Genomic DNA, 27,727 nt, shown 5'->3' with positions numbered 1-27,727 from the left:
GAGCATGACTTTGCCCTCTGCAGGACAGGAGGAAGGGTTTGTGTTGGAGACTTAGTTATCAATCTCTGCTCTTCCCTGTTTGCCTTTTCCCTTGTGTAAACTTGAGGAGTGAGGCTGCCAGAGGTGGTCACACGTCCGATATTTGTATTCATGAACGCAGTACTTTAACATTTATTCTCCTGGGCTTTAATGTACTCTGCTTGGTTCTGTCTACGTGTGGTTTGCCTGCTGCAGTTGTAATATTCAACAGACACTGTAGGTAGAGGAAGGTCAGAAGCATCAACTTTCCATATGACCTTGACAGATTCATCTGTTGAAAGTTATAGAATTGGATTATGGGATTTACAATGAAAAGATGGTTTAAGGAACAAGAGAAACTGCACTTGGTATTTTTAAACACTGGCCTGGTATAATAGCAATCAGGAGGGACACAATTGAGGGAGATGAAAGGTAGAAGACATATGTGAAGTTTAATTTTGTTTTTTTTTCTGTGGGGTTTTGTGGTATTTTTTAATACAGTACTTGTGCAATATTGTTCCAGAGACTGGCATGGGCTTTTTTTGTAATTTATTATAGAAGAAAAATCAATGACTTGCCAGTGTTTCTATCTTCCAGGTAGAATTGATTTTTTTTTTTACTTAGAAATAGTCCCACATCGAAACCCACAGGAATATTAACACTGCAGGATGTCACCTGCTCCACGTCCTACTCTGTACATGCAGTGGTCCCAGGGCTAAACATGCTCCTAAACGTGCTCTCTTTACTGGACGCTAAATGCCTTCTTTTGTAATTATTATCGATCAGTTGCTTCAGCAGGTCTGCGGCCAGGCAGGTCTGTGAAGTCTTATTTGTCTTGGAGAGAGCCTGTTTTTGATACTGTGTTAAAGAAGCCTATTTTATTTTATTAGCCTATTTTGCTTTTAACATCCTTGAACCTAGGAGAATAGTGGAATAATACTTGGAAGACATTAAAAATGCTCAGTTCAGATTGGTAATTCTAAATTGGTAATACTTCTATTCTGTTTAAACCTCATTTCAGATATGTGGTGGTAACAGACTGATATGGTTCACAAATGTAGCACAATCAAAATGTATTGGTGCATACAAAAGAAAAGAGCTTGATGAAGTCTTTATTCCTGTCTTTTGTGGCATGAGATTGCTGTTATTGGAAGTAGTAATCTCTCAGATAAACAAGTTTTTCTGCTCTGTAGCTCTACAGCTCAAAAAATATACTTTGACAGTGCCATACTCTTATAATATATATATCTTGGACTTGGTAAACACTGTCCATTGCTTGGAGCAAGCAAAAATGTTCCACAAACCAAAAACATTAAAATCAATACACTTTTTTCATTGAGCATAACAGAGCATGCCATTGGCCTCAAAGAAGAGAGCTTGGCAGGGGAACAGAGCTGGAAAGAGTTGTCAAGATGTAAAAATATAATGAAGGAGCTACAGGGCTTTTCCCCAACAAAATAACTGCTCTGAGTTTTTAAGAACCTTCAAGTATAACAAACAGCTTGGAATGAAAATCCTGCATGAAAGCAGGAGGACAGCCACGACCTCTTTGTGCTGTCCTGGGGAAACTCAGTGGAACATTGCTGTATTCAGCAATGTGCAAAAGTAAAACTTCACTCACAGCAGCTCTCAGCTTCCCTAATTGCCAGGTGAATAAGGATTTGGGAATTTAGGCTAGTGCCTGTGGCTGCTTAGAGTCTACTGGAATGCAGTAGTTGCATGTCCCCCCTGTTTCTAATTAAAATGTATTTTAAAATGTCAGGGTGATAGTATTTGTTTTAATACTTGAGCTCTGTGCTAACAAGCCATCGTTTCTTTCTGGAGCCGGATTTGCCTGCCGAGGTCAGTGGTTTGAAGTGATTGGCAATGGCTGTGAGTGGCTGTCACCAGTTAAGGTGCTACCAAAAAGGGAGACCAGGACATAGAAATGCTGCTCTCTGCTTTGTTTTTGTCTCCTGCTCTGGTTTGAGCTGTGTAACAAAAACAAGCTTGACAAGCATTTTGAGGCTGCAGATTTTAAGTGAGTCCTAGATAAGCATGTTAGAGTTCCAGCAGAGCTCATCTGATCTTGCAAGGCCCCTTGTCCAAGCGCTTTGCACTTTTATACAGACTATTTGAAAGGACTGGCATGTGCAGTAAGGCTTGGCCACACTGTGCATCTGTTTGTTCCCAGCATTTGCACCTGATGACTCTCTTACCCTGGTGCAAGGGAAGCACTGTGCTCGGTGTACTTTTTTTAATATACTGGTGAAATTGTTCAGCTGCTGAACTGTTTGTGCATGCTTGGGCAAAATGCTGCTGTCCCTCATATGCCTTTTGGTGGTTACCTGTCCAGCTATGCAACAGGTAGATGACCAAAGCCCTGTCAGCTTGGCCATGTGCCACGAGGGTTGTTCATCATGTGTTGGTGGCAAGGGGCAGTTTTCCATCCTGTGATGGGAGAGAGGCCATCAGCACAGCACATCCCCCTGAACCAGTGGCACACAGCACAGCCAGAGGTTGGCTTTCACAGACAAAGGCTGGAATGAGAAGGAGATGGAAATGTTACAGGTCTTTGGCAGTGTTTATTCAGCAGTCTCCTCAGCTGGCTGTTGGCAGCTTTTTTTCTGGATCTGAATACATTTTGCAAAAATGATGCTGACTTTTTTTACCTTTTGTCCTTCTTTCCATCTTACCTGCAAAGCAAAAATATCCCAGCAGAACAGTCACATGGAGAGGCCAAAGAGCAGCGGCAGTGTCTTAGAGCCAGGGATTGTTGTGTCTGCTTTCCATTCCTTGTGCATTTTTCTAACTCCCTGGACACAGAGCTAGACCCTCCCTGGACTGAAGTGGTTGTGTTTCGCTGACCTGCTCTTTAAAATTGCAGAGATATGTAACGCTTTGGGTTTTTTAAGCTCAAACATTGGTTGGCTTCCCAAGGCTCTGCACCACAGCTGTAGGGAGAGGAAATTTGGGTAGACTGGGGCTGTGCAAAATGTACCAGCCTCCCTTCAGTGGGGTCAGCACAGCATGTCTGCTTTTGGTGTGCTCCAAGGGTTTTCAAGCTGCCTTGCACTTGCACGTGCCACTGAGCTTTGCTTTGAGCTCTCAGTTCAAAAGGACCCAAAACTCTTGTCGTAGCTGCCAAATGTCACCTGCTTTCATTTGGAATCATGCAAAACATCAAGGTTCACTCATTTCAGTCAAAATCAAGCCTAGGCTTGCTCAGAAAGGGCTTGACCTAACATTCATTGAAGCCATGAAATTCAGTTGTTTCAATGACAGGCTGGGGCTGCCTTGAGAGTGCTGGGAATGTTGGTAGCCCTGGGAGCTTGTGATAGCTATTCTGGTTTTTCCGCTGAAGCTGTGTGGAAAGGCAGGTCTGACTCTTGTCCTCTGTACCGTGACAAAAGACATGTCCCTGTTCACCTGAGCAGCTTTGGGTCAGAGCTGACACGCTGCTGCTGCAGCTCAGAGCATTGCTCAGAACAGCATAAAATCTGCAAAGGATTCTTGAGTGACCGCAGGAGAGCTGAGTTGGTCCAAAATAGCACCTGGGGTGTTCTTAGCAGTTTTCTTCTCATCTGACTGCGCACGCTAGGGAGGTGGCTTTTTGGACCCAGAGGTGGGAATTTCAAAGTTAGGCAAAACTCGTCCTAGAGATGTTGTAAAACTGTGGTTTGTGCTTTTTATGGGCTGTTTGAACGCTATTTCCAGCAAATTCTGTATTCATGAACTGTACTTTATCCTGGCTAGAACATGCATTTCACAGGGTCTGTATCATCCATAGCTGGAAGCTAGCAGATTAACCTTAACTCTAGCATTTTTATTCGCACACATTGAAATTGAAACTTCGGTATGGGAGGAAGTCTGTGTTGCTTCCCTTCCCTTCAAGGCTGATTGCCATCTGGTAATGCTAACTAGGAGATACATTCTGCTTTTTCTTTTCAGCTATGATCTGTTCACAGCAGGATCCTCACCATAACAGCAGTCTCTGGGCTCTCTGTAAATGGGTGTTACACCTGCATTTGAAAAATGTCAGCAGCCAGCTGTGCTCTATGTTTTTTATTGCTGTTACAAGTAACTTTAGACCACCAGCTTCTTTGTACCCAATATTGTATAAGCAGGGGTGCTGGTGTAGGAGGGGTGCAGAGCACAGACCCCCCAGAATCCCAGCATTTGCTGCAAGAGGAGCAGAAAAAGCAGTAGAACTGGAAAGCCTTTGAGATGAGTTATTTCAGAGAGGAAGGATGGAGTGCGGGCGTTAGGTTTGGGAGTCTTTGACGCAGCACAAATCCCAGGAACAAAGCACAGGATAAACTTCAATGTGACTATCCACAACAGCTTGGAAAACTGAGCCACTGGCAGTCTGGAAGGATGTGCTTGGCAGGACTGTTCAGGTTTGTTTTATTCTGATAGCTTGAATGATGGAATAGAGGGAGTATGCTTGCTAAATTGGTAGGGTTCTCTGGGCTGGGAGGAACTACAGACACTTTAGAGAACCAGATGTGGAGTTGCAGATAGTCTTGACAGGTTGGGAAAGTAATCTATAAAAGAAGAGTGAGTTCAATAAAAAAGTATGAAATACCGTGTTGGAGTGAATCAGCTGCCTTATACAGGGTGCAGCATAGCTGGGTCTGGAGCAGTTCTGGAAAAGGCTTGTTAAAAGTGAATCAAAAAATGTTACATTGTTAGCAGGAAAGAAAATGCCATGCAGGGATGTAAAAGCAGCAGTGTCGTCTGCAGGACATGTGAAAAAATCTGTGTACCTGCACGGCACTGATCAGGGGTTATGTGGAGCACAGTGCCCACAGGTACACACAGCAGGGACTGGGGGATTAGCCTGAGGAAAAGCTTGGAGACTGTGCTGGGAGAGTTAAAAGAGGGTGGTTTGCATAGTCTAGAGCTGAGAGTTTTAAGGAAGGGGGAGGAGATGTGACCACAGCCTTTAAGCATGGGCCCTTCCTCAAAGAGGAAGGGAATAATTCCTGTTCTGGCCTGAGCCAGAAGTTTTAGGTTTCTGTTGCAGGAGGAGCAAAACTGTAGTTGAAAATCAGCTGTGAGGAGACTGATGTGCTGGAATCCCATGTCTGGGAAATACACAAGTAATAGGTATGAATAAAGTAGGTGATATGTGTGGGCAATGGGGAGATGCATCACATCACTGCATTATTCTAGACCTGCTTTTTAGGATGCTTGTAGGTGGGCTAGCAGCCTTCCTTGAAAACATATTATTCAATGAGTGTTTTGTAGATAATTACACTTCAAAACTTCTCTGTGAAAGTGAGCTGCTCCAACACTGCTAGGAGAAAAGCATTGCACTTAAGTGGAAGTTACTTGATATATTCGGCCAGGGTCAACGTTCAAAGGAGGTTGCAAGGTTGCAGTTCTCACTGACTCAGTTGGCAGCATAGTTTCTGAAATTTCATTAGCCTGTAGAAAGGACTTGCAGATAAGGTGTGTTCAGGGCTGGCTTTGAACTGCAGCAAGTGACAGCTGGGCTGCATGAACACCTATCTGAGACGTAACACTCGCTAATGATCAGACTGACTTGTCAGCTCCAGCCTCCTTTGTTTTCCAGCTGAAAACATGCTATTTCCATGCTATTTGATGTTGTTTGCCAGTGGAAGGCGTTTGATCCAGCAGTGAAATGGACAGGTATCTATCTCACTTCCTCCAACACAGCTCTCTCCCTGTGTGGAAAGAGGAGTGTGGTGCAGCATTGGAGGTGGCTGGATGAGCCACTCAATCCAGCCAGTGTTCCACTTGCTCAGCCCTGGAGCAGGCTGCTTAGGGACAAACTGTAATGAGCACAAAGCACAGGTGAGTAGAGGTGGTGCATGGACAGTGTTCACAGCACTAGTGGTTTGCTGTCCTGGAAGAGTAACTTTGAAGCTGCAAGTCCTTATAGGGTGGGTGAAGAACTTAGAGCTTGGGCATTACCAGTTACCAAGTCTGCCTCCCAGTATCTCTCTTCTCTTAGAGAGCAGATGGCAGTGGGGTAGACCTGGAGCAGCATGTGCTGCTCAGTACATGTTCTTAGCTGTGCTGCATGGACACAAAGATGCACTTTTTGCCTCCCACTGTTGCAGGGCAGTTCAGGCTTTATTGCAATTCTGCAGCCTGCCCTGCAAATGTGGGGTAGACACGATTGTGGTTGTGGTTGTATTGCTATGACAAAGCCACGCAAGGCTGTGGCAGGAGCAATTATCTATGGCCAGGAGAGCCTCTGTGTGCGTGTGGTGAGTGGGATGGAAAGCAGAGAGCGTTTCATGCCTCAGCACTGGAGCAACAGGCACTGAGTAAGCAGGGCCAGCACATCTCTGAATGTGCCTCCCCACTGAGTTCCTCTTGGGGAGGTGGAAATTGCTGGTTCATGCAGAGAAAAGTTATGTAGACAAGCTGTGTTTTGGTGCCTGGTTTTGTGCAAAACATGGAAATCCTTTCCTCCTGGTCTCTTTTAATTCTTTTTGCTGTCAGTCATTGCACATGTCATCAGTGTCTGTGGAAAAGACTGCACAGTCAGGGCACCAACCTACTGCAGCCTCCAGTGTGTGAAAAGCCACATTAGCTCGAAGATTTTCACATGAGAACTGCTGATGATTGACAGGACATAGAGTGCAGTCATTAAAACCAGAAGTGTGTGCCTGGAACCCCTCACTGGCATCCGGGATTAAAGAGACCATTACAAACTGCATTACTGGTGCACACGAGTGCAGGCGTTAGGGTTTGTTCTGGAAGCCTTATTTCTGCAGCAAGTTCAACTCACTTCAGCAGCCAGGGAAGAAAAAATCTGTACAACATAGGGAAGGTTCGTGCAGCTTGGTGCAGTACCCAGAATGCTCTTATTTGCATTCCTCCGAGCTAGAATGCAGATGACAAGGTGCAAACTCCACACAGCCAGGTGTAATGCAGGTTTTTCTACTGGATTTCAGTGTGCTGCCGTCAGTGCTGCACTCAAACAGCTGGCTTTGTTGCAGTGCAAGCTGCTGTCACGTTAGCTGGTGTCAGATGCCAGCCATTTACAGTATACGCCATCACAGCATGACTTAAGTTGGCAACACAGAGTCAATCACATGCCAGCAGCCTACTGTAAGGGTGGGGGAGTGTGTGGGAAGAAATGGGGAGAAGATACTCTTATAAAATCCTTTAATGATTTATTTTTAATATCCATTTTTCAAGCCTTGGAAAGTGCAGTCCATATGCTTTTCCCTCCTGGCTGTAGCTGGCAAAGAAGCTGATGAATATGGTCCTTCAGACTCCTTCCATTTTACAAGGAGCCAGAAAATACAGCTATATTTAGCATGTTACCAAGGCCAGCAGCAGTCTGTTACTGGGTGGTGATTCCCTGGCTGCAGGCTTGTGTGCCACCCGGGACAGGGTGGGAATGTGCCTGCCCTGGAGTCAGTACTCAGGCAAAATTGACAGCAGCAAATTTCAAATTTCCAGTTACAAGAGGATGGCTGCACTGGTGCCAGCAGGCTCAGCATACTGGTCACCAACACAGATTAGTGTTGAAGCACCAGGCCCCTTCCCAACATGTGCAGTGACCACTCCAGGTGCTGCAATGGTGCTTTTTGGTGCAACACTCAGTTTGGAGAATGTCTCAGTTGGTCTTCTGTGCACAGCCCTGGAACTGTCCTGTGTTCTGTGCTGATCTTCTGATGTGCTGGAGCCACAGCTAGTCCCTTGAGGAAAACTGCCTTGTAGCGTAAATATGCTCATCTAAAACTTGGGGGCTTGACTCCTGCTGTGTTTTCTCATGTTGTATTCCTAGGCCACACAGGTATAAAATGGAGTTGTCCTTATTTGTCCCCAGCCCGGTATCCACATAGCAGATTTGCTACCAGTTCCCTGTTGCTTTCCCTGCTGTGTTGCAGCTGGTACTGAGGAGTTAAAAATGGCAGTTTCTTTGTCCTTCTGGCAGCTTTTGTAGAGCTGAAATTGGTCTTGAAGAGTGTGTGTGTTGCTGGGAAGTACCAAGAGCTGTGGGTGTTGTGATGGAAGGGTAGAAGAAGGGCTCACCCCTACCAGTGCTGGAGTTCAGGGGGTACTAATGGTGCCCATTACTATAGAGAGAGATATCTTGAAAGTTGTTACATAGCAGGATGTCTAAACTGGGAACATTTTGTGTCGCTCTGTCACATCGTCAGTTCCTAAAATTCATTGTCTGAGAGATGAAGAACCTACTGTGGTGCTGGAGAGGGCAACTCAGCTCAGCTGCATCTTCCAACCCACGCTAGTGAAACACAGTGGTTGGTGGTGCTCAGGATCAAAATGTTGGCGAGGAGGAGTTAGACCAAAAGTATGGGTTTGAATCCAAGTGCAGCAGTGATTCATTTAGTCGTTCTGAGCCCTCGAAGGCCTGACTGACAGTACTTCACAGCCTTTGCTCTGCAGCAGCATCTGCACAGCTCTCTTACAAATACATGTCCTTGAAACCAGTAGCACTGTGTGGGCACTGGTTTCAGCTTACAGGCTCTGTCTGCGGGACCAAGGCCTCGTGCTGTATGGTGATTTTTTTTATTGGTAGTAAAAATGTTCTGTTTGTAGAACCCCCTGTTGGAATTAAACAAACTGCTTTGAGAAAAAAAGTAGAACAAAGCTTCATACCAAGCTGGGATTGCTGGTATCAAGATATTCACTATTTCAGTTGAAATAGCAAAGTCCTTTTCAAGTTGAAGTCGACTGTGTAAGTATTGTTTACAAAAAATGGTAGTTCTTTTTTTCGTGTTCTCCGTTCCTGCAGTGTAGAAACATCTACACAGATTTATTCCAAATTTGGTAGAAATAAGTGTTTTCCCAACCCAAAGTAGTTGTGCCAAGTTACAGTCAGGAGGAATTTCTAAGGCTGATGTGTAAGCCCATGGAGGCTGGAGCTTAGAATCGAGCAGCTGCCTGGCCATGGATAGCCTGTGGACACTGCCCAGCTGCTCTGAGGCTGAACCCTGGGCTCTTGCTGGGTCCCAGGTGAAGGGAATGGCTGTGGAGAGGCCTGGTGCTGTGCAGCCATGAGAAGGCTGACCCCAACCTGCCTAGTGCTGATGAGTGTCCTCCTTGCAGATTATTGCAGTTATTTCCTTTGTAGTGGCAGTGGCTGTCTGAGCGCCAGCCAGCTGCATGGTGCCATTTTACCCTCACTTTACACAGATGTGAGAAAGTGTCTGGTGATGAAGATTCGTGTCCTCAGGGCTTGTGAGCAATTAACTCACTGCTGGGGATCTGGGGCTGTTGGATTGCTGAGAAGCCAAAACAATAGCATTGAAAAGCCTCTTTCTTTTTGAGTTGTGTGGTTGGGAGCCACTGGGCTCTTTTAGGAGCAGGGCAGAGAGCTTCATTCCACAAAGCCAGGCTGCTGAAGTTTGGAAGTGGTTATTTTTCCTGTCCCAGTGGGTTTAGCCCATCTCTTCTTGCATTTAATTATTTGCCTTTTGTTTAACTCTGATCTCCTTGGAGCAGATAGGAGACGAGCTTGTTCCCATGGCACATGTCAAACAGCCCCTTTTAAGCTGCAGTCAAGCTCTGCAGCCCTCTCCCCAGTGAAGCTGTTATCCCACCAGGAAGAGGGGCAGAGGAAAGCTTGGAAATCCCAGGGTGCTCTACAGCAACCTGGCAAGCTGGGGATTCAAAACCAGCCCCTGCAGTGGGTCATGGTGTTGGCTTTTTGCAGTGGTACTTGGACTGTCCAGTGATTGCACCTGGGTGTTTGCACAAGCCTGAAAGAATCCCCAGGGAAGCATCCTGGATGCATCAGGAGCTCATCCCAGGAGGTTCCCACCTGTCTGAGCCTTGGGTGCAGTGGTATGTAACAGCTGTATCCTTGTGGACCTGGTTGTGGGGTTACAGCTCTGCTGCATGGGGCTCTGCTAACGGGCAGGTATGTGGGGCCACCTGATGTGCCCCTTTTGGAAAGCAAATTCAATTACACTGAGACTGAGAACTCTGTGTCCAGCCCTTGATGAGAGTGCCTGGGAAAGGCTGGGTAATGGATGGTCCTGTGCCTTTGCTGGCTACAGGAACCATCATTAATAATCTGCCATGGAACAGCTCTGTGGCACCCAGGTCTGGCCTTATTTTGATAGGCTCTGAATAGCTCAAAAGAATTTGTTCCTCAAAAAAGTCACCATTTTTGCATAAAAGTTTTATAAATAAGCATAAAGTTACATTAAATATTTCATGTTTTCTGTATGCCTCTGTTTTTTGAGGAAGGTATGCAAAAAGAGAGCAGGGAGAAAAAACCTTATTGTGCAAGAACTATTTCATCTTAATGACATTTGTTACTAGCTTTCTTATTAAGTGATGTATTGATGTTTATCTTATGTCTACTTGCAAACACTCTTAAAGCAAGGCACAGTTTATACATATTTTTTAAGTGATGATCTCAGTTGATTTGCAGTGATAACATCAGTGATCTCTTGCTTTCTTGGGAGCCGTTGGCATGGCCAGTGCTTATGTTTATTGCAGGGGGGAAGGAGTCAATGATGCAACATGCATCTTATTGACAAATGAAAGCATGGAGAGGTAAAATTGTTTCAGTTCTTCCTCCTGTGACTGCCAGTTCTCAGCATCTTGGGGTACCTACATGTTGTGGATCAGAGGTGCAGCCTTACAAAGCCATCCTCTTAAAATTTTATCCAGTGCAGCTGGGGAAGTGGTGGAGACAGTTTTGTTTCTTGCTGTCTGGTTGTCAGGGCCAATTAAGTGGTCTGGTGTTGGGAAGGAGGGGAAAAGCAACCCATGCAGGGAAACAGGGAATTTTTGTTGTTTCTGGAATTGCTGCCACTAGCTTCTGAAAGTAATGGTGTTTGTGTTAGATTGTTTGGGGGTTTTTTATTACAACAATAATTTTAACATCAGGAAGCCTGATGTTTTGGTTTATCTCGATAGTATTCGGTTAGTGTTACTGCAGGAGAAGTCATGTTGCTCTTCTCTTCACCTCCTATAGAAAAATCACAAAAGAGGCACAGTAGCTACCAAGCTGCCTCTGCCTCAATGATTGTGTTGTTCCAGTAACCCAAACAATCCTTAATTAAATTTCTCTGGCTGCCCTGGGTGTTACATTCACTGAAATGCTGTTCCATTATGTTTTTTAGGGCCGGTGTACCCGAGAGAACTGCAAATATCTCCACCCTCCCCCACACTTAAAAACACAACTTGAAATAAATGGACGCAACAACCTGATCCAGCAGAAGACGGCCGCAGCCATGTTTGCTCAGCAGATGCAGTTCATGCTACCGGGCGCGCAGCTACAGCCAATTGTGAGTTACAGCCACAGATCCGTTGGGTTCTCACTGCTCCCTCTTCCTCCCCTGTTTGCTCACAGAGGCCCCAGCCCTGTGCCTGAGCTCAGGCCATTGTCTGTGCTGCGTGGAGTTGGGCAGAATCTTCAGAGGGGTGTCTGATGCTACCTTTGCATCTCCTTGCAAGCTCTGTCTCTCCTCTGATAACTGAAGAGCTGTGAGATTCAGGGCTTCAGGCGTGGAAGGGTCTTACCACCAGGTGCTTATTTGACCAGTTGATTTGTGTACATCCCAGAAGTTCTGAGTGGCTCAATTCCAGTGGATCCTGTTTTGGATAGTTGTTTTGCATTGAGATGAGGCTGACTCCCTTGGACTAGATGTGTTATGCTGTTGGACTAAAACTGGAGAAGACAAATCCTACTCAGACCTTAATACTTTTTTATGTCTGGGAGTGAAACTGATTTCACTGCAGTTGTTCCAGCAGAGGGTTGTGCTAATGTCACAGCCCTGTCACTTGTTTTTCACAGAAATGCTGATTTAGAGTAAGAGCAGGAAAGATTTGCATCTCTTCAGGTGGGAAGGGAAGCCTGTGGAAGACTGATGTTCACAGAGCAGGTAGTTCAGAGAAGCCTTCACTGCCTGTCCCTGCTTTTGCCTGTCAGTTAAAACAGGATTCAGGCTGGAGAACCCTGCTATGCCAGGGAGGGGATGGCTTGTGTCTGCTGGTTCGTGTATCTGGGACGGGATGACATTTGTCAGCTGAGTTTTAGTCTGTCACAATGTATATTTTAAGAAATGTCAGAGGTCTTGAAGAAGCTCTTCAGTGCTGATGTGAATAAGCTGCACTGAGAGTTAATTAGGAGTTCTCAGTTTAAAGTTGGGGCTCAGTATCTTTCCTGGGGCAATGTGCACTTAGTGTGCTGTAGTTGGGTGAGGCTCCTTGTGCTGTGCCACACGGGAGGATTGGCCAGATCCCTCGGACAAGCTCTTCTAGCTTGAGGGTGTTAAGTCTGTGAAGCAGCCTGAACTTGCCCTGCTGGTGTCCCACCTACAGCACCTGGCCTCTGTGCCTGTGTGGGACACAGTGTCTGTCACCCCAGCTTTGAAAAGCTCAGGTGTCTCTGGTTTATTCTCACCAGAGCACAGTGAAGGATTCCTCCTCACTGGAGGCTGTTGTGATGTTTGGTGTAAGATCTTGTGATGGAGCTGTGTTTCAGCTGGGGAAGCTGGCCAGTGTCCCTTCATGATGGTGGTCTGCCTCCAGACTGGGGCATTTCCCCAGTCTGACATATTCCTCTTGTGTTTTGGGGGATTTTCTATGTTTGCGATCACTCTGATCATCCTGTTTGCTAGTAGCTTTGTCTTGGTTCTGCCATATAAGCTAGGAAAATGCTGTTTATTCTTCCCATTTTGAAGATGGAAAGGTGAGGCAGAAAATTTTCCTCAAAAAAGGTTTTCAGTTGTGCTGTGCCTTAGGCTCTTATTTGCTATGTTATTTGCACCTCTTTTTTGTGGAATTTGAAAGTATGTCCACATCAGAAGGAAATCCTGAATTCACACAAAATAGTAGCACTGGTTTCCAAGCCCTGTACCAAAAGCAAACCCTTCCTGTTTGGGGTTTTCCTCTGTGGGGAATTCACGGTGGACACTCTTTGGCTGGCTATTCAAAGCATCTTTGGGATTTCCTCTTTGGAAAGTTCCCATCTTCCCACTTTGCAATCTTGCAGGTCCAGTATGCTCCTGATTTTTACTCCTGCCTTTTAAATTACCTCTGAGACTGAATGTGTCGGTTTGTCTGGTTAGTGCTCTCATTTCAGAGGTAACCTTATCTGATGAGAAAGGTCCCTGGTTTCTAAATTGTGCCATGAGGGAGACATGGGCAAAGAAGAAAAATAAAAATTTGTTCTGCAGTGACTGCTCCCTTCCTGCTTTCCCACACTTTACTCAGACTAAACAAGCTCTTGGTCTGATTCCTGCTGCCCAACTTGCTCCACACCAATTTCAGGACAAACAAGAGATTGCTCTTTCAACTGCCTTTGATTTCCCAAAGATGCTGTCAGTGGAAGCTGGTTTTGAGAATTTTTTTTTTTCTAAATGAGAAGGGTGGGGCCTCCTTCTGGCTACACATGAAATTCGTCAAAGCAGAAAGTATTGTATCAGATGCAGCAGAACAAATCCCATGTGATCAGAAAGCTGATCAACGGGATGCCTGCTTAATTGGGATGCTTGCCAGAGATGAGATTTGAAACAGCATGCTTAATAGCTCCAAACAATAGCTGAATGCTTAGACATTTTAAAGTGGAGTTTCACCAGAAGAGCTACCGAGTTTAAAAAAAATCCAACAAATCACCACCAAAAAAGCCCTACCAAACCCAAACCAAACCAGCACTTGACATAGCAGCTTTTCACCAGGCTTCCTGAAATGGCCTTGAGTGTGTCTGTCTATGAGCTGGGCTTTGGCATTGATAGGAAGAGCTACTTTGGTCAATGTTGCCTGGTGTCTCAGATACGGTCATTTTGAGCCCTGTGTGTGCCTGTGCAAGACCACCCAAAAAGTGCTGCACCCTGGGCCTAGTCCCCACCCTCTCCATCCAGCTTTATCCCTTTGCAGCAGTGTGGGACAGACTTTTGGAGCTGGCCACAGAGGTGCTTCAGCCCAGGGTCCAATTGATGTTTCTCAGTGCTTCCCCATGAGTGCCTGAACAAGCCATTGATGGAGCAGGGCAGTGGTGACACACCTGCCACCACTCCTGCCCTGCAGCTGCCTCTGCTGCTGCCTGGGGAAGCTGTTTCCTCTCTTTGCTTGCAAGCTCTTCATCATTTCTTCCTGTCAAGGTCTTTGTAGACAGGACTTCTTGATAGTTCTGAGTCACCCATGCCCCTGAGGACAGCCCAGACTTTATCCCAGCTCTTTGTCCCCTCCTGGGGCAGCAGGATCCTGCTGCCACTCCTTGGTGCTGGTGGAGGGGTTAAAGGAGAGGGTGAGCAACTTGCTTGGCCGTTGATGCTTGGAACAAGTGCTTTAGCTGATTTCAACAGGTGCTTTGCACAGGCATTTGTTCCATGCAGCAAAAACCTGATTTATATCTCAGCCTCTAGTCAAAGGCACACTAGGAATGAATAAACACAGGTACCCTGGCCCACCCAGGAGCTGCTATCTGCCAAGAGACAATGCTGTGGGGTGTTATCACCTGTCTGTTACACTACAGCAGCCCACAAATGAGAGAGCCTTTGAGCTAGGAGTGTCTTTGCAGTCTGGTTGGGAAAGGAGCATCTGTGCTGGTAGGTAGCTGGATGCTTTGGCCCGTTCGATTCGCTCCAGCATGCTCAGCCTTCATGTTGGAGGGTGGTTTTGCAGCCAGCCAGCCTCATGCAATTACATTGGAGGGGAACACAGGTTTTTGGTCTTTCTGACAGCATCAATTGTATTTTTAATATCAAGGTTTTCAGTCTTGTCAGTACAAGATCTTTATCTTCGGTTTCTATCACCAGACTGTAAGCTGCCATTGTTTTTTGTGTGCTTTCCGTGTATAGCTGCTTAGCAGTGACCTGTCTTCCCTCCTTCAGGCTATCAACACCTTTGTATTTACAGTGAGCCTTTCATTTTCAGGCTTTCCCTTTTTTAGGGGTTGAGGTAACTCAGAATCAACACTTCCTGGCTGAGACAGCGCTTGTGTTTGACAAAACACCAGCCACTCCTCTGCCTTCCTCTTCACACCCACTCTGTGTTTCTTCTCTAGCTTTAGCACAACTTCTGCTAGGCAAATTGAATGCAACTTCTAGATTGTTAACAAAATCAGCTGTTCCAGGTTCTATTGCCACCAGTGGTGACAAATGTCCCTCCCTGAGACAGTGCCTTCTCTCTGCTCACACTTTCAACACAACAGCTCCCATGCTTGGGGTCTGTGAGGAGCTCAGAGCTGTCAAAGTCCTTGGCAACCCTGCCCCTGAGATGTGCTCTCACAACAGCCATCTCAGCTTTTTAAATTAATATTATTATTACAAGCATTTTAATACTCAGTAAACCAGTCTTGTGAGCTGCTACCAGCCTGAACCCTTTGCTGCTGCACTGTAACCTGTTTCCCTCTGCACAGGAGCTACTGGTAATGTCTCTGTGCTGAGATTTATAAAAGTTACTTTGCAAGGAAACCTGTTTCTGTATTTCCTGAATTAGCAAGAGCTTTAAGGGGAGCAGCAAGGATAGGTGCTGAGCCTTTCAATCCCTCTGTTTTGCCCTAGAGCACACCAGCAATTAAGTTGAGAGTTTGGTTTTTTAGTGTACAGCCATAATATTGCTCTGTCAGGTCTCCTGTCCCTCCCTTCCTCTTCCTCCCGCAGCTTTATGTCAGGAACATGATCCCATTTGGTCTGGGATATCCCTTGGGTCAGTTGGGGTCGGCTGTCCTCTGTCCCCTCCCAGCTCCTTGTGCTGCCCCCATAGTCAGCTTGCTGGTTGGGTGGGGTGAGAGGCAGAAGTGCCCTTGACCCTGTGTAAGCACTGCTTAGAAACAAGAAAAACATCCCTGAATTATCAACACTGTTTCCAGTACAAATCCCAACCATAGCCCCACACCAGCTACTGTGGAGAAAATTAACTGTATCCCAGCCAAAAGCAGCACAGCTGTCACAAGAGGTGGACAGGAGGCATGTTGAGGAGGGCAGTGCTGTTTGGAGTAAAAATTACTGTTGGGATCTGGCTGCAAGGAGGAAATTTGCTCGAATTCCCTCAGGACATGGGAGACCTGCACAGATGTAAAGGCGAGAATTGGCTGGCAGCATCCCTATTACTGGTACTGATGCATGAGCCAGACTGGATTTCCCAATCCAAGGCAGGCAGCCGGGTCTGGCAGTGAGCACAGCCCATCTTTTCCCCTCATCAGCCACAATAAATACAGAGCTCCCTGGTGCCAGCTCACAAAGGCGCAGTTTTCAGAGTGCTTCGCACACTCCAGACTTAAAACCCCAGCTCTTGTAGGTTTAATGTGTTGAGAGGTCTGCTTGTTCCCTGGCTGCGCACCCGCTTGGCTGCCAGCATCAGCCCCGGCCCGCGGGCAGGGCGGGGAGCACAACTGTCACTTGCAGTCAGGGCGCCAGCACATGGTGCAGGCGGGCAGAAGGAGTGCTTGTGAAACCTTGGGAACGCGGCAGCAGATGTCAGGGCACGGAAATGGGTGAACAAACAGCAGCAGCGATAAAAACTCATCCTGCTCCTACAAGCGTCACTCTGCAGGTCTCCAAGGTCGCAAGAGGATTGTACTACTCAGTTGTTCGTCATGTATGTCTTTTCTGCACTGGCTTCAGCTTGGGTTTGGATCCATCAGCCCTTGCTGATTGTTCCCAGGGAATGCTTTTGAGGGAGATGGGGGTTGTGTTTCAGGGAGCAGGACCTGCTTCCAGGTTTGTAGTAGCTTTGGTGAAGAGGCTGGTGTATCATCTCTTAGTGAATGTTTCTCACCTGATCCTACCAGTTTCAGGTGAATTCACCCAGTGTGAGGTGTTGCAAGCCCCCAGCCTTCCCAGTCTGCACAAATTCCCTCCTTCAGCAGTGGGAAGAACATCTTGCCTTTGTCTCAGAAACCAGTGAAGTCCTTGGCCTGGCTGCTGCTTGTGTTTGAATCCAAGCAGGAAAAGCCTGCTTTAAAGGGTCTCCTGGAATTTTGGAGCAGTGCTTGTGCCCCACCTCCTCAGTCAGGATACTTATGCCGTATTAGATGCTGAAAAACATGGGGTAGGTTTGCCCACGCATTTGTGTAAGCACACATGTACTGCAAGGTTTGGGCTACTGTGGGTACATGAAACAAGTGCTGACAGCATGTCAGGCCCTAGCATAACCTGTGCAGACTGGCCAGGCTGGAGAAGCTCCTTAAAATAGCATTTACAGTGCAAATGGTGACGGAAGTTCAGCAGATGCCACTGTAATTACTGGTACTCACACAAAAGAAAACAGGCTAATGGATGCTGCCTTCTCACTAAAGTGTTCAGGGAGTCACAGCTTTGAAAATCCTAAAGAGCTCTTCTAGCAGCAAAAGGTGTAAAATGTCTGGGAGCCACAGAGAATTGAAAGAGAGACAAAAAAAATTTAATAAAGGGCTATGGACTGGGGGATCTCTGGCTTTAGTGGCTAAAGTCTCCCAACAGTTGAATCAGTACTTGACTAAGGCTTACAAGAGGGAAAATTGGAAATCCCTCCCAGAGAGAGAATTACTTGGTTCTGCTACACTTAAAGCAACCAGCACCACTGATGCAGGAGGCTGTCTCCTCATTGAGAAGAAAATGGGATGTATTCTGGCAACGATTCCCTTTCCCATCAGCTCGGGAGCTGCTTGCTGTCACTGACCTTAGGAAGGGGCATTGTTGAGCCAAAGCTGGGTTAGGACAGTTGGCTGTGTTACTGTGGGTTAACTCCTTCCATGCTGTCAATAAGTAAAGTATGAAAGTATCAGGATGAAGATGCTGTTGAGGAACACACTGTCCATATGTGGTTTCTTTTAGAAATTCACATGAAAAAAATTATGTGTGGCCAAAAAAACTGCCCCAGGCCATTGTGTTAGCACACTTGTATTTATTGCCAAGTGGAGGCTGTAGCTCCCAAGGATGGTGTCATGTACACCTGCCAATGTGAGCAGCTTTAACTGGAACCTAGAATTCACAGTGGAGCAGGTGACAAGATGGAAAATAAAAATGGTTGCAAGTTCCAGGCTGCTTTCCTTGGGGGCTGCTCAAGCCCCTGCTATAGAAGCAGGGGTGCTGCCATGCACGTTCTCATCTTCAGTGGGGGCAAGTGGAAGTTTTCATCAGCTGGAATTGGTTTCATTCCCAAGAATACTTTGGATTTGGTGCTTCAAAACCTCACAAACTCCCTGGCTATAGGGACTGGTCACAAACTTCAAACTGGGCATCTGCTTAGGAGCCTTGTGCTCACCTGCATGCCAGCACAGCAGCTCCTTTTCCAGACCAGCACTGCTGGAGCAGCTCAGGTCAGGGAATTGGCTCTTGCCCCTGTCGCTGAAGCTCTGCTGCACTCAAAGGACTTGGCTGACACAATGTAGAGACCTGAAGTGGTCGAGATCTTTATGGCCTGTTTTTCTGTCCCCTATGGGAACATTGCTCCTTGTAGCACAGGTGGACCTTGTTGTGTTGTTGGACCTTGCACTGGTCCACCTGAGCCATCTCATCTGGTACACTCTGTCCATTGCTATTCCAAGGTCACAACTCACCTGCTCTTGCCAAAGCCATAAGATCTGGCACACTGTGACATTAATGAGTTTGGTGTCCTCTTGCTGCCATTAATGTGGAGCATAGGCTTGGATCCTTCTACAAAATGGCTTTTGCCTGGAGTCTGTTGACACTCTGAAACAACTCTGGATGTGCAGGAGGCCTGACCAGCAAGTGTGCTCCAGCATAGATAGCTCACCTGACTGAATGATGCCTTTTGTCTACCTGAGGCATACTGGCCGTGCTAACATGGAGCTCAGGGCAGGCTGATGTAACTGCAGCAGTGCAGCTAATGGGGTTACCTGCTTCCAGGTCCTGAAGCTGCAGTTTACCTTGGAGTCTCTCTGCAGCATTGTGGTGCAGGCATAAAGAAGCTGAGACATTTATTTGGGAATGAGAAGTCTGTTTAATTTGGGCCTGCCCTAATTGCTGGCATGAAATCCTTAATTGTGTCATTAAACTATAAAGATCATCAATATGCTTTGATCTGACAAATAAAGATGCCGTGTATTCAGGATGAGTCACAAATCTGTGAGTCAGGAGAAGCGAATGGGTCGCAAATAAATGGCAATAAATGAATAGATTGGAGAGCACAGCATTTTGATGTGGCTAATCAAATTGTCTAAAAGGATTGAAGTGATGCAAGGCTTTGATGGGTAATCCAAGACACAGTTTTTTGACTAATACTTTGTTTTTCCTCTTTTTGTACACAGACAACATTTCCTGTGACTCCATCGCTTGCAACAAGCCCCACAATGGCTTTTAGTCCCTACCTGAGTCATGTTTCTCCTGGGATGGGCTTGGTTCCTGCAGAGCTTTTACCAAATACTCCTGTCCTGGTTTCCGGAAATCCTACTGTTACAGTACCAGGAGGCTCTGCTGGGCAGAAACTGATGCGTACGGATAAACTGGAGGTATTTGGACATCTGATACAATACTGCTGACAGGGATGAACAGGACATGTGGTCCCAGTTATTGCTCTCTGCTAAAATGACCTGATGCAGCACAGTACAGTGTTTAACTTGCAGCTTTCCTAACACAGGGCTGCTCGTCTTTGCCAGAGCAGACACTTTTGCAGGGCCTGATCCCAAATCCATGGAATTTCAGGGAAACTCACTCTTCTGATATCAGTGGGTGTTAGAACAGGGCTAGGATTGGGTTTTGTGTGTGATCTGCCAGACTTAAAAAAAAAAAAGGAAAGCAAGTAGATGGTCTGTCCTTACATTTAGTTGAGTGGGAGATGTTTCAGAGGTAACAGATGTTTCCCTTTTCTAGAGATGGGCTTATTGAGCTTTTACAGAAAGCTTTAAGCATTACACTGATAGTGAGTGTGGGGCGTTGGAAAGACATCTCTCCCTCCCCAGCTGGCATGACACGCTGGGACTTAGTGCTGGGGGAGCTGTAAGTGTCTTTCAAACCTTAAGCAGAAGCTCTGCAGGAGATAAGGGCTGAGGACCTGAATTCAGAGGCCCCTGCAGGTGTAAATTATAACACAGGAAGATAGTGGAGAAGGGTGTAATTTCAAAACACATTGTTTTGTGTTATGTACTTTATCTTGCCTGGCTGACATCTCACCTTTCCCCACACTCAGTCGCTCAGTCTGATTGCACATTGGTACGTGAGCTACACCACTTGCTCTGGTATTCAACAACTTCTCTCAGTTCTTCAGACAAGAAACCTTGCAGACTTTTTGTGAAACCTTTTCCTCTGCCTCTGATGCTTCAGTGGTCATAACTTACAAGGATCTGTGAGATTCTAGTACAACTAGTAATTTTGGCAACACCTTCAAACTCATTGCTGTGTAATCAAATGTGCTGTCATGTAATGCCAGGGTCGGGGTTTTATTGTGAAGGGCAGGGAGACAATTTATGTGAAAGAGGCTCCTCATATTTAAGAAAAAGTACTTGTTGCAAATAACAGCAGCATGTAACATTTAGAATTAAATGTGCTACCCGAGACTGTGCTCCATAACAAATGCGTAATCCAGGTGAGACACAGATGGCATAGTTATTAACATTTAAGCTTTAGAGGCAGGGGAGGAATCCTGAGCTCCAAAAGTTTTGTCAAAATGACATTGATTTTCTGGGGTCACTTTCCATTCTGCACAAATTCTGTACTTCACTAGCATGTGGTAATTGGCCTTATTAACGCTGTGGTTTTTTTCATCCCCTGAAGCAGTTTTGAGTAGCACCAGTTGCCCCTGTGTCTGTTGATATATGTGCTACCCCAGATGAGCATGGATTTAGAATACACACATGGTTTAATGTGGCCAACTGAACTGATATTCTGTGTTGAAAATACTGAATGAAAAGTAACTTGATGTTCTGCTCAACAATGTGACTTTCTTTTAAGGTTTGTCGAGAGTTTCAGCGTGGAAATTGCACACGTGGTGAGAATGATTGCCGCTATGCTCACCCCATAGATATTGCAATGATAGACACAAATGAAAATACTGTTACAGTTTGCATGGATTACATCAAAGGTCGATGCTCTAGGGAGAAATGCAAGTACTTTCATCCCCCTGCACACCTGCAAGCCAAAATCAAGGCAGCTCAACACCAGGTGAACCAGACAGCTGCAGCTGCAATGGTAAGTAGAGCTCTTCTCAAGCTGCATTTCCATTGCTAAGAGATTTCATGTGTCATATATGCCATTTGTGGAAAAGTAGAGAGCTTTGTAAATGGCTGACTAGAGAGCTGAGAGCATGTGCAAGATGCATTCCATCTCTTCATCTTGTCTCTGTGCTCACCACAGCATGAAGCCCTCGGTGGCACAGTACATCTCATCAGGTAGGGATATGGTGCCCAACCCTGTGATTTGCTGACATGACATCGTGATGTGACAGGAATGCAAGTGCAGCAGCACTTGGAATTTACACCTTCCCTGGCTGAGTCATAGGGGTCAGTTTAGCTTCCTCAGTACAATAAATCCTTTTCAGGGGGATCTTGGCCCGTTCTCTGCAAAAAGCAGATGATATCAGTTGCTTGATATTAGCAAACTTGTGCCTGATACCTTTGCCAAGACTAGTGAAACTACAAGACACAAACCGAGGGTGACTTCCTGACCTGTTTGATGCCTTGGACCTGGTAGAGATGGTCCCACCTGCATTTTAATTTGAATTGTGACTACTTACATCCACAGTTCTGAACATGAGTCAGGGAAGACTTACCAGGTGTAACTTCTAACTGGTGTAAATATTCGCCATTCTACTGAGTTTGTTTTAATGGCACCTGTTTATTCCAGAGATGAGAGAACTGGGTGGGGGGAAGAAGAGGCCCAGGGGATCTTACCCATGTGAATAAATTCCTGATGTAGGAGGTAAAGAAGGCAGAGAGAAACTCTTCCCTGTGCTTCCCTATGAAACGACAAGAAGCAATGGGCACAAATTGAAATTCAGGACATTCCATTTAAACACAAGTAAAAATTTATTTACCAAAGAAAGGTCAAACACTACAACAGGATTCTTCATCCTAGGAGATACTGAGAACCTGCCTGAATGGAGTCCCAAGCAAGCTGCTGTAGTTGACCCTGCCTTGAGCAGGGTGTTGCTCTAGCTGATCTCTAGAGGTCCCTTCGATATCTTCTATGATTTTAAATTTTTTTAAAATTAATATTAGAAAGGCTCTTGCTTCTATTTGATTTAGAAGTAAGACTACTAAAAGTTTTCTAAATACCTTTGTCTTTTTTTAGGAGAGTAAAGGAGGTTGCTTTTAATTAATGATTAAATTTAAAGCATAGCCAGGGCAATTCTAGAAATTAAACAAGTGCCCTCCTTGTAGCATCAATGTTACCTGGAATATAATTTGAACAATTAATTTATACTGCAGTATTTATTTGTCCTGCAGAGTTTTTTTATTAGTTTTCTTACTGTTTTTATTGTTGTTGAAATAAGAGTCCTGGTCTGTTGAAAAACAACCTTCTGAAATGAAACTCTTGTGTTTTTCACAGTTGAATCTTTATTTTTTCACTAATTATCTGGGACACTGCTACTTAACCAAAGCCAATGCATGTTTTATTCATCCTGCTGGCTTCTCTTAAAAATGTAATTAACCCTATTTGTATGCTGTTAACTAGAACCTTTAAAATATTTATTGATGGCTTGTTGCATCACCCCTGGTACCAAAACAGCCTACGTTATTCATTGACTTTTCAAGGTTTGATGCATTTACGGTACCTGTTGAGGTGTAAGACTTTATTAAAGGGAAGAAAGGTGCCCCAGTTTCTTGGAGCAAAAAACAGATGCCAGGCTATGGGTGTATCTTTTAAAACAGGAATGACTTCAAATCTAAATTCAGCATTTCTGAGGGACCCAATCCTCCAGTTACTTGACATGCACAAGTAGTAGCTTTACTCATTCTGCTTGGCTGAAGTCAGTGCAGCACTGGATGAACTGGGTAAGGCTCTGTCCCCAGTTCAGGACAGCACTTAAGCATGTGCTTGAAGCTCCCTCCTTTTCCAGTGGACCTTCCCTCCCCTCGAGTGCTCTGCTGGCCTCTGCATGGCGTGTAGCTGCAGCATGACAGCTGGAGCCCAGTGCCAGTCCCCTTGCAGGTGCTAATCCCTGAGTGCTCCTGCCCTGCTCTGCCAGCCCATGTGACAAAGCTCCAAAGCACGTGTCCTGTGATGACATTTCTTTACTTTTAAAACTTACCGAGGCAAAATAACTGACTTGACACTAGGCCAGGTAATTACCCAGCCACCCCATGTTGTGCATGCCTCGTCTTTTTAATATATTGTATAATGCATTCACTTTTTATTTTTTTTCTCTTCGCCTCCCCAAATTGTTGCTCTCTCTTGACACACCTCTGCTTGCTGTTTTTGTTACTGTGCTTGACCCCCCTCCCTGGCCCATTGCCATCATGTGCTCGCTGCCTGCTAATTAAGACTCAGCCAGCTGTCAGATCACTGAAGCGACCGCTCGAGGCAACCTTTGACCTGGTACTTGGACCTTTCACCTTCTCGCTTTGCACGTAACCATCTTAGTCTGCATGGAAGCCTTCTGCTCTTGGTCTGTGGTGTTAGTGCCTGGGGAGACTGCCCATCCCAGCCAGAAATGTTCAGTGTGCGTTCAGACATGCCAATCCTGTGCCCCACACACCATCTATTAATGCCTGAGCTTTGCCTCCTGAAGCCTGGGTGTGTTTTGGAGACTGAATAATCTTGGGGGGAGGCAGCTCTGGCTTTTGAAGTGTTTTTCCAAACGTTGGCGGCTTTGGAGTCACAAGATGCCATGTTTCAGTGAGAATTTGAGAATTTAGCTCATTAGGTCTGAAGTGTGCCATAAATGCCAGAGGATTGGGTGGTTGCAGGAAAGATCTAGTAACTTTTCTTTGTATTCCCAACATCACAACCTTGCCTGGCAGTGCCATGTTGGTAACTGCCCTGCATAAGGGTGTTCTGTGTAATGGGCACAGCTGAGATTTAGAGGGGAGAGGGCTAAACAGCATCCTTGGGGATGTGTGCTAGGAACTGAAGCAGATGCAGTGCAGGACTTGGCTCATGCATTGGGTAAGCTGGGGAGGTGGCTGTCCCTGTAGCTGGCTCTATCTGTGGTTCATCCCCCTGTACCACAGTGGGACAGTGTCAGCAAATACCTTGCTCTGGGTGCCTTTTGCTTCAGTCTCAGGCATAGGATCTGCTCCCTGAGCTTCTGCCTGCAGCTGTCTTCATATAAGCTGTCTTTGATTGTTTTATGAATCTCAAGTAACATGTTTTACTTGGCTTTGTGATACTCATAGTGAGGCAAAAGCCATCCTCACAATACTGTCAGTCCTGGCTCCATAGAAGACAACTCCGTCCTGCTTTCCCAAATAATAAGAGATACAATACATTCTATAAAAAAGAGCTACTGTTGCCCAGCTATAGCAGGCAGAGGGAAGAGTGCAGAGAGAGGAGCTGTGAAACTGTCAAGCTGATATTGCTTCTCATTCCCAGAGCTAGGCAGTAGAAGCTGATCTGCTCCCCTTCCTCTTGGAAGACTTGTTTTTGGGTTTAAGTAGTCAAGAGGTTCCCTTAACAGAGTTTTAGCAGCAGTAGGAAGCCTTGCTGGGGCCCAGCTTCCACCAGCAGTGGAATGATGCTGTGAATGGCACTGCAGCTCTCACTTCTCTGCTCACGGCTGGCACAGTCACAGCCCCAAAGCCAGCTCAGGAGGACCTGCACAGTGCCCTGCTGGCCTCTCCAAGAGCCACCACTCTGAGGAGGCACAGTCTGGTGGAGAATGGGAGAGCCCATAACTACTCCCCCACTGAACAAACGCCATGAGAGAAGTTACTTGTAGGAATCTTCCTGCTCTGACACATCGAAAGGTTTGCAACCACTTGTTGGAATATGTCACCTCCCCTGAACCCTTCATGACTGATAAGAGCATGTATGATCTTCAGAGAAAACTGCTCACATTGCTTCTGCTGCTTGCCAGGGAATGGGTGCTGCCTCTGCCCTCTCTCAAGATAGTTTTGTATTTGTCGTGCCTGGCAGCAGACCCAGCCCCTGTTTGCTGAAGAGTGAAAGTGTGATCTGCTCCCAGGAGATAGGGATCTGAGGGGAACTTCGAGGTGCAATTAAATTGTTTGTTGCGAAGATCTAATCCTGTTCTTGTCTTGCAAAAAATAACTAGAGGTTTGTTAATCAGCACGTGGGAAATTCTGACTTTGGCATGCAGTGTGTTTTTATCTGTCAGTCTTGCTGAAGGATTGCTTTCCATGCCATGCAGAGAAGTGGCACAAACTTCTTTGTTCAGATGCTCATTTGAGCAGGAATGTGGCTTTCCCAGCCCAAAAATGGGAGGCTGCCTGGCGTTTTAGTAGTGGAAATGGTTCATTTGGATCAGTGCAGGACTATCACATGGATACTGAACTGAATTAACCTTCTCATTGGTACAGCTGCTGCAGAGTGCTTGTTTCTTTAGAACACTCTGGAAATACTGCATTTATTTGTGTTTCTCCACCTGGCTGCTGTTGAGGGAGCAGTAGTGAGACTGCCGTAACTCCTTTCTTTCCCTTGTTCTCAAGGGGCTGTAGCAGGGTAGGAGAAAGGGTCATGCTGGAGAGCTGATGGGAGAGTCTGATGTGTCTCGGTGCCCCTGTGGCCTGTTGATGTCTGTGTGTTCCCTCTGACTGCAGTGCTGGGCTTGGGAATTGTCCTGTGAAGTGCCAGAACATCACAGCAAGGTCTCAAAGCTTTCAGCTGTTCTGCTCTTGGCACTGCCATCATGGGATAATGTGAGTTTTGGGGTGGTGACAGCCTTTGGCCAAGAAGCAGGGAGTCAAAAGTCCATTATGTGCCTGGCACAGTTGTTTTGCTATAATTAGTAAATTCTTCTTTTGAGGCAGGTTTTGGAAGTGTCTGAAGAAGATTATTTAGCAATCGGGCTCCGTAAGGAGCGTGAATTTAAGCAGCAAGTTCTTCAGTCACTGTAAAACTGTAAAACCTCTGTGACGTACATGAAGCTACTCTAGACTGTGTAAGCTGCAGATCTGTCCCATGCCTGGAGGAACATTCATGCAGCCATCATTAAAAAGATGAGTTGTAGATGCAGGCAGATTGAATATAGATACCAAGGAAAGCTTACCTAGAAATGAAAACTCTTAGATAATCCTAAAATATGGATTTTAAGTAAAAGATTTTGGCATCTGTGTCTAAGAATATTGTTCCATCTTTGACTGCTGTCTAATGGTAGCAGACAGAAGAAATCTGGGAAGATTAAATCCTAAGGATGAAGAGTGGATGCCCACTAGCATAGGCAGAGGATGTGTGCATGTCTGAGGGCAGTTTTGCAAATGCAATTTCTCCTAATTTTCTTTTTTAATATTAAAACCACCCAAAAGCCACCATGTGAGTAGAGATAGGATGGAGTAATGTTTTGCTTGGAAATATCTTGCTTAACATTTCTCAGATGAGCAGTCTCCTGTAGCAAATTAAATTTAAAGTGAAACCTGTTTCTAGATGGCGACAAACTGTTGCAAGCTTTCACTCACATTCTGTTGTGTGTTGATCTTCGTAACGCTTTAAATTCTCTTTATGTGTGTCCTTTCTTCTGAGTACTGTGTGTTTGTAGCCTTAACCCTTCATTAGCCAAGCCTTCTCCATTACCTACCATTCACTTGTCACCTATTAAAATAAAAGTAGGAGTGATAACCCTGTTTTTCAGCCATTGCTTTGCTACATGATACAGACTAACAACTAGTCAGAAATGACCTGATTCTGCATGACTTCCACGTGCGTAAATCTCATTGACGTCAGTGGGAGCCTTACGTGCAAAAGGACTGCGGGGCATAATTAAAAAGGACCCTTTTCTATCACAATGTGGAGAAAAAAAGAAGTGGTTTCTTACTTGGGTACAATGAAAAGCTGTAAATCATTAGAAACATTCCTGTCTCCTAAGAACCTGACATACTACTTTGCTGTTGAGACATGCTTGGGTGAATGATGAGTAACTCACTGAGAAAAGTTCCTGAGTTGGGTTAATGCTTTTTACCAAGTCTGATCATGAAACAGGTTTGACGGGCTGGAAGAAGCCCAGTGGTGTGATAGAATGAAAAGAAGGGATTTGTCAATGGGTTTTTCCACTGTTAATAACGAGTGAGCAGTATTTGACTGATGGAGGCCACCTTCTCTAAAGTGGGAGCAGGTCCAAATCTGCTGGTCATGGGCTGTGTCTCTGGTGTGAAGGGTGGAGAATTGGGCCTGGTCTTGACCATGTTGCTCAGCCTCTCTACTAACAAGTGGAAATGCATTTTACTGTGAATGTAACGTTACGTGTGTAACTGGCAACAGCTACAGCTTTACCACCTGGACACATGGGTTGGCTGCACAGTGTGCACACTTCCACACATGCACACATACATGTAGACAGGTGTTGAACCAGAGGCAAGCATCCCTTTTTTTTCCATGGCATTTGTTGCTTATGCTAATATTCTTGGGGTTTAAATAGTCATCTACTATATTTTTCCTGTTTGTTTTGGGGTTTTTAATGCTTGTTGCCTGCAACTGCTCTTTGTAGCATCCTGTCCAGGTGATCACCTCTCCCCTTCCTTTTCCCTGTGCTTTTTTCCCCCCCTCTGTAACCAAGCCAGTCCTGCTGAAAAGCTCCTTAGCATCCCTCCTCCTTCTGGTCTCTGCCCCTTCTCCTGGTGCATTTTACTAACTGCTTACCTAGTGAAGCTGTTGTTTCACCTACTACTTGTACTGTGACTTAGCTGCTCTTCTTTCCTGTCTTGCTAAGTTGATACAGTTGCAGGTGATTTGCAGCCAAGACCACCTGTTATTTATTGCAT

General features: G+C 45.7%; 1 protein-coding gene across 9 annotated transcripts in view; it reads left to right on the top strand.

Annotated features, from left to right (window-relative positions):
* MBNL3 (muscleblind like splicing regulator 3) overlaps nt 1-27,727 on the top strand; it is a 93,804-nt gene that overhangs the window by 50,418 nt on the left and 15,659 nt on the right. For all 9 annotated transcript variants that reach the window (XR_014852250.1, XR_014852251.1, XM_085060549.1 and 6 more), the window contains 3 exons: nt 11,091-11,255; nt 19,166-19,366; nt 20,805-21,041. Coding sequence is in view for 7 of the 9 variants with exons in the window: in XM_085060549.1 (XP_084916675.1) it covers nt 11,091-11,255; nt 19,166-19,366; nt 20,805-21,041 (603 nt within the window). In the remaining 2 variants the exon portion in view is untranslated. The remainder of the gene's footprint in view (nt 1-11,090; nt 11,256-19,165; nt 19,367-20,804; nt 21,042-27,727) is intronic.

The sequence above is a fragment of the Lichenostomus cassidix genome, chromosome 4A, assembly GCF_008360975.1.
Source record: "Lichenostomus cassidix isolate B80296 chromosome 4A, HeHo_3.0, whole genome shotgun sequence".
Taxonomy (NCBI): domain Eukaryota; kingdom Metazoa; phylum Chordata; class Aves; order Passeriformes; family Meliphagidae; genus Lichenostomus; species Lichenostomus cassidix.
Note: the sequence above shows the minus strand (reverse complement) of the source record. Positions and strands in the feature narration are given on the sequence as shown.